The 7,500-nt window shown below is 48.9% G+C and overlaps 1 protein-coding gene across 1 annotated transcript in view; it reads left to right on the plus strand.

Moving 5' to 3' along the window:
- LOC133119284 (synapsin-3-like) overlaps positions 1 to 7,500 on the plus strand; it is a 106,429-nt gene that overhangs the window by 7,805 nt on the left and 91,124 nt on the right. The window contains exon 2 of the mRNA XM_061229812.1: positions 2,201 to 2,582. Coding sequence (XP_061085796.1) covers positions 2,251 to 2,582 — 332 coding nt within the window. The 5' untranslated portion in view covers positions 2,201 to 2,250. The remainder of the gene's footprint in view (positions 1 to 2,200; positions 2,583 to 7,500) is intronic.

The raw sequence follows: 7,500 nt of genomic DNA on the forward strand, positions 1-7,500 counted from the left end.
AACAAGACGAAAGTTGTAAATTAGAAGTAACTTAATGGTTGGCATTTATATAGCGCCTTTATCCAAAGCGCTGTACAATTGATGCTTCTCATTCACCCATTCATACACACACTCACACACCAACGGCGGTTGGCTGCCATGCAGGGCACTGACCAGCTCGTCAGGAGCATTTGGGGGTTAGGTGTCATGCTCAGGGACACTTCGACACAGCCCGGGCGGGGGATCGAACTGGCAACCGACTGCCAGACGACCGCTCTTACCACCTGAGCTATGTCGCCCCATTATGACGCGTGGGGGCCTCTTGTGATAGAGTTACAGTCCAGTGACACTTTCCCATTTGCTGTAGCTTGGCTCCATAATGCACTCAGAAATGTGTACTCAGTCTAGCACACCGGCTCGATCATCTGGAAGATGATTCTGAAGTTAAGGATGCTTAGGACAATTCTGATATTTGTGGTGAATATGATACCGTGGATAATTTAGACACAGGTTGATTCTGGTATTGACAGTGATTTAGATACTGAGGTTGATTCTGGAATTGACAGTGATTTAGACACTGAGGCTGATTCTGGAATTGACAGTGATTTAGATACTGATGTTCTTTTTAGTATTGACAGTGATTTAGATACTGAGGTTCTTTTTGCTATTAACAGTGATTTAGACACTGAGGCTGATTGAGATACTGAGGTTGATTTAAACACTGAGGTTCATTCGGGTACACTGCTTGGTGTTCTTTACATTTCAGTTTTATCAAGCCTCCCACATGCTCCCATTGTCGGCACTTAGTTAAGGGTGAAGTGTTAAAAGATTTATCAGCTGGCGCGTCCGTAAGTGGGGCTGTTCACTCTTTGTGCGGAACGTTATCTCTCTCTCACTCACTGAGTACATCGCTCTGGCTAAACTCCTTCTTTTAATTTGGGGTTTCATAGTGCACAAAGAGTATTCTTACTGTGATTGGGTTTGCACACAGAGCTGGATTCTGCGCCCGTCGGGCTGAGGTGTCCCTCACAGTGTGCCTGTTGATGAATTTATCAAGTTCTCTTGTAGCACATTTGTGAACTGAAACAAGCTCACGGGGGGGGGGGGGGGGGGGGTGGATGGTGTTGTTTGGAGGACAGGGAAATGGGTGAGAAATTCAGAGGTTGCAGTTCTGATTCCTCCTGTAGGTAGGAACTTGGATTTGCTGTTGAAAATGCTTGCTGCAGCTTATAGATATAAATTAATAACATCCTAAAAATGCTTGCTGTTTAGTTCTCTCTGGATGAGGGGGTCAGATGAATGTAAATATTAGAGCAATTGTTTTTGGAGTGTTTTTGCAAAATGGTGCCTTTTTGAGAGTGCCTATTTTTGGGGTCAATCCTAAGATCTGGCCCTTGAATCCATCAAGCCTAGTTCTCTTTCCTCCTGGGTAATGAACTGAACAGTTAGAGCTGTTGAGTGGCCAGACTGTCTTCACACCTGAGGGTGAACACACCTGACTCCCAGGTAAAGGGAGGGTGAACACACCTGACTCCCAGGAAAAGGGAGGGTGAACACACCTGACTCCCAGGTAAAGGGAGGGTGAACACACCTGACTCCCAGGAAAAGGGAGGGTGAACACACCTGACTCCCAGGTAAAGGGAGGGTGGAACACCTGACTCCCAGGTAAAGGGAGGGTGAACACACCTGACTCCCAGGTAAAGGGAGGGTGGAACACCTGACTCCCAGGTAAAGGGAGGGTGAACACACCTGACTCCCAGGTAAAGGGAGGGTGAACACACCTGACTCCCAGGTAAAGGGAGGGTGGAACACCTGACTCCCAGGTAAAGGGAGGGTGAACACACCTGACTCCCAGGTAAAGGGAGGGTGAACACACCTGACTCCCAGGTAAAGGGAGGGTGAACACACCTGACTCCCAGGTAAAGGGAGGGTGAACACACCTGACTCCCAGGTAAAGGGAGGGTGAACACACCTGACTCCCAGGTAAAGGGAGGGTGAACACACCTGACTCCCAGGTAAAGGGAGGGTGGAACACCTGACTCCCAGGTAAAGGGAGGGTGAACACACCTGACTCCCAGGTAAAGGGAGGGTGAACACACCTGACTCCCAGGTAAAGGGAAGGAGGAAAAGCAGCGGTTATCAGCCCTCGATGGTGAGTTGATGATCCCTGGTGTGGTGGATGGTGAGCTGATGATCCCTGGCCTGCTTCCCGTGTCCCCAGGACCCTGGATCAGCACCTGACCCCGACCCGGCCTGCTCTCCCGCAGCACCATGAACTACCTGCGCAGGCGGCTGTCTGACAGCAGCTTCGTGGCCAACCTGCCCAACGGCTACATGATGGACCTGCAGCGTCCCTCCGGGCCCTCCAGCTCGCCGGTGTCCCCCGCCACCGAGCGCAGACACCCGGGCCAGCAGGGGGCGCCGCCGCCCGCCTCCTCCACCTCCGCCGGCTTCCTCAGCTCGCTGTCCAGCGTGGTGAAGAGCGGCCAGGCCACGCCCCCCGCCCAGGCCACGCCCCCCGTCGCCCAGGCCACGCCCCCCGCCCCGCTCGCCCCGCGCAAGCCCAAAGTCCTGCTGATCATCGACGACCCGCACACCGACTGGTGAGAGCTCGCTTATCATACTGCTCCTGCTGCTGTTACTGCTGTTACTGCTACTGCTAATGATCACAATATAACTACTACTACTGCTACTGCTAATGCTAATGAACTACTGCTACTGTTACTACTGCTACTGCTAATGATCACAATATAACTACTACTACTGCTAATGCTAATGATCACAATATAACTACTGCTACTGCTACTGTTACTACTGCTACTGCTAATGATCACAATATAACTACTGCTACTGCTACTGATCACAATGTAACTACTGCTACTGTTACTACTGCTACTGCTAATGATCACAATATAACTACTACTACTGCTACTGCTAATGCTAATGATCACAATATAACTACTGCTACTGCTACTGTTACTACTGCTACTGCTAATGATCACAATATAACTACTGCTACTGCTAATGAACTACTGCTACTGCTACTACTGCTACTGCTACTGATCACAATATAACTACTGCTACTGCTACTGCTAATGAACTACTGCTACTGCTACTACTGCTACTGCTAATGATCACAATATAAATCCTACTACTGCTACTGCTACTGCTGCTGTTACTGCTGCTACTGCTAATGATCACAATATAACTACTATTACTGCTACTGTTACTACTGCTACTGCTAATGATCACAATATAACTACTACTACTACTACTGCTACTGCTACTGCTAATGAACTACTGCTACTGCTAATGATCACAATATAACTGCTACTGCTACTACTACTGTTACTACTGCTGTTACTACTGCTGCTGCTAATGATCACAATATAACTACTGCCACTGCTACTGCTAATGCTAATGTACTACTGCTACTGCGAATTCTACTGCTACTGCTTCTGCTACTGCTAATTCTAATTCTAATGAACTACTGCTACTACTACTACTGATACTGATCACAATATAACTACTACTACTGTTACTACTACTGTTACTGCTGCTAATGATCGCAATATAACTACTACTACTGTTACTTCTAATATTTCTACTATAGCTGCTCCTGCTAATGATCACAATATAACTAATTCTACAAATAAACATAATACAACTGCTACTAATAATAATAACAATGATTATACTGCTACTACTACTAATTATACTACAACTGCTACTACTACCACTAATAATAATAGCAGCCACAATAACAACAATAATACAACTACTACTACTACTGCCAGTTGATTCATGTATTTCCTGTGGGCCAGTTTGGGCCAGTTTCACAGACACAGATTAAGCCTAGTCTTAGCCTAAATCCTTTTCAGAATGGAGAGTCTCCAGACAAAACTCAATTTGGTCCAGGACTAAGATTAATCTGTGTCTGCTTTCAGCATGAGATGAGGAGTGCCTGTCAGATGTACAGAACTGTGCAAAAGTCTTAGGCACCTGCATAATATTCTATACAGATGAGATTCAAAAATAATTCAATGAAAGGTCCTAAATAAACATTTAAAATGTGAAATGTACGGTAAAATCCTTGTTTATCGATCTATATGAATGACGTGCTGGGCGTGCGCAATAACAGGAACATCAGCAGTCTGTGCACACGGATGCAGGCTTGCCGCTGACGGGCATGGCATTCCTGTGCGTGTAAACGAGTTCACCGTTCTGCTGCAGCACCGGTCTGGTCCCACACCGCCGTAGGTTCCCATAATTACCCCGGTGGAGAAGCAGTGCGTCTGCAGTTCCTCTGTGCGGCTGAACAGCACATAAAAGCAGCGAACGTCACCAAACTGACCATAAATACTGCCTGACTGATCCTCTCTCTCTCTCCCTCTCTCTGTCTCCCTCTCTCATTTCATTCGCTCTCTCACACGCTCTCGCTCTCACACCGTCTCTCTCACCCTCTCTCTGTCTCTCTCTCTCGCACTCTCTATCTCGCTCTCCCTGTCGATTCAATTTTCACTTTCAAGGTGCATTATTGGCATGCCGTACACTGTGTTGCCAAAGCAAATGTGACAACCACGACCTCCTCTGCATTTCTCTCTCTCCCTCCCTCCCTGTCTCCCTCTCTCTCTCTATCTCTTTCTCTTCACTCTGTCTCCTCTCTCTCCCTCCCTCTCTCCCTCTCTCTCTCTATCTCTTTCTCTTCACTCTGTCTCCTCTCTCTCCCTCCCTCTCTCCCTCTCTCTCTCTATCTCTCTTTCTCTTCACTCTGTCTCCTCTCTCTCGCTCTCTTTCTCTCTCTCCCTCTCTCCCTCCCTCCCTCCCTCCCTCCCTTCGTCTCTCCCTCTGATCTCTCCTGTCACTGGAGCTCTGCTCCTGCTGCTATTTTTACCCTCCCCTTTAATTCTGGCTGGGATCACACTTCCAAATATGCTGCTTCATCTCCCCCCTCTCTGGGGCTGGGCCGCTGCCTTCTCTCTCCGGCAGCGCTTCAGCCAATCACACTGCTCATCTATCAGCCTGGCCCCTCCCTCCCTCCCTCCCTCCCTGCCCGCCGTTTGTGTAAATCAGAGCCATTCGCCATCTCATTAAAACAGCTGTGAATTTATTTTCTCTTTTCTCTTCAGCTTCATAATAATAATAATACGGCTCCTATTCACGGAGAGAAAGTGAACCGGTATTTGCGCACTTCCCTGTTGTTCCACAGGGGGGCAGTGTCGCGCAGTCAGGGTTCTCTGTAAATGCGCATTCTCTGCACTACAGCATTGTCTCCAGCAGGGGGTGCTGTCGGATCACCCAAACGCCCCGGCGATGCGGCACTCAGGCCTTTTTCCTCCCATCGGTAGATGGAGATTCCTTCATTATAATATGGCAGATATGCCGCTGGGATTATTTTATTGCCTCCACTCAGTGTAAATTCACGATGGTTGTTAATGGCTCATCTGCTCTGTATACGCTCGCCGTATAAACCGTGGTGTATTGCCCTCCCGGGGCGTGAGTGTAAGACAGGTGGAGGTGTGGTGGAGCGGTGAAGAAGGTGGGCTCGTAAGTCCAAGGTCCCAGCCTCAGTTTCCTGGTAGAGAGCTTACTGAGCCAGTCAGTATGAATCCTTTCAGAAAGCGCCCCGCTGCGTTAGCGGACTATTATACCCATATCAAAATGGGACAGGAGAACAATGCCTGCTGGAACATACTATAATGCTGTTACAGATCTCTGAATGGAAAAAAAAAAGTAGAATTTAATTATATACCTGTAGTTTGGGGCGTGAAACGGTTGTACTACGCGACTACCTCCGCTTTCGGTCTTCATGAGACTCCCCAAACCCAGGAGTGCTGAGCCTCACCTTTCATTTCATTCAGGATCCTTTTTTTTACGCCAGGCCGTTGGACAAAACTAAAATGGTGAACATAATGGAGATTAGCGATAGCACGTATGGCTAGCGTGTGGGGTTTTACGTTCTTGCTGCCGTGTGGTGCGTTAGCGTTGCGAGCTGCCTGTAGCCTCGTGGCTAAGGTACATGACTGGGACCCGGGGGGGGGGGCGGTTCAATTGTCCATTGTCCCGGCTGACTCCCGCTATTTATTGCAGTCCTGTCCTTGACCGTGCCTGTACAATAAAACTGCCCAAAACTGAGAGAGAAATGCCTTCCCAGGACACACTATTGTGCTGTGAATGCCAAGCCATAGCCTTCATCACTCACTCAGCAGAACAAACTACAGGATTAGTCCCAGGACCCAAAGAGCACAGTCCCCTATGGGTCCCAGGACTCAAAGAGCACAGTCCCCCAGCCAGAGGTCTAACCACACACATGCAGCACTGCCTCTCCCCCACCCAGAGATCTAACCACACACATGCAGCACTGCCTCTCCCCCACCCAGAGATCTAACCACACACATGCAGCACTGCCTCTCCCCCACCCAGAGATCTAACCACACACATCCAGCACTGCCTCTCCCCCACCCAGAGATCTAACCACACACATGCAGCACTGCCTCTCCCCCACCCAGAGATCTAACCACACACATGCAGCCCTGCTCCTCCCGGGGGAAGATGCGTGTAGCAGGAGTTCATACATTACAGTACATTCAAGGCATTTAGCTGACACTCTTATCCAAAACGACTTACAGTTGATTAGACTAAGCGGGGGACAAATCCCCCTGGAGCAGTGTGGAGTCAAGGGCCCTTGCTCAAGGGCCGAACAGTGTCACAGATCTTATCGTGGCTACACCGGGGCTTGAACCACCGGCCTTCTGGGTCCCAGTAATGTACCTTAGCCACGAGGCTACAAGCCGCCCGATACTCCCCCACCAAAGTACCTCGGTGGCCCGGAACACCTGTAGAAATTATTATTATTATTATTATTATTATTATTATTATTATTATTATTATTAGAGCAGGAATCTTGAAGTGTTTGTTACGTAGAAACAGTGTTTGTACTGGAGTTCACCTCATCTGCGTAAGCAGGGCTTGCTGCCAGTCAGTCCGACAAGGCCTTCTCGCGGGTGTCAGATGGGACCAGGCCTGGCAGTGCTGGACAGGAGCTTACGCAAGGATGGGTCAGTGGACAGTGAGCACAGATTATAAGGTCAGCGCATCCATATAAAGACTTAACGGGGCTGCATCAGCGCGGCAAACGCCGCATAATTAACAGGCAGATTACGAGCTTTCTCTTAGCATTTGAAATGCACGTGTTGGGAAACGTATGACCGTTTGAGTTGCTTGTTGCCTGACATCGCTTATTTTTGTCGCAAGGATGGATGAGAAATCATGTGGTTCCTCCGTCTCTGTGTTTATGTGGCACAAGGAGCACGCCGGCTTCGGCCAGGTGCTGCGTATTGGCCAGGTGCTGCGTATTGCCCAGTGCTGAACAGTTTAGTTTCGGGCGGGGCGGGTTATTGCAGGTGTGCGTTACTGCGTGTTGGACTGTGTTTTGTTCCCCGTCACGGCGCTGATGATGTATTATTCTCTGCAGTGCCATAAATCAAACCGGGTCCCTATCTCAGAAATGTTGTTTTCAGT

The sequence above is a fragment of the Conger conger genome, chromosome 19, assembly GCF_963514075.1.
Source record: "Conger conger chromosome 19, fConCon1.1, whole genome shotgun sequence".
NCBI classification, from domain to species: Eukaryota; Metazoa; Chordata; class Actinopteri; order Anguilliformes; family Congridae; genus Conger; species Conger conger.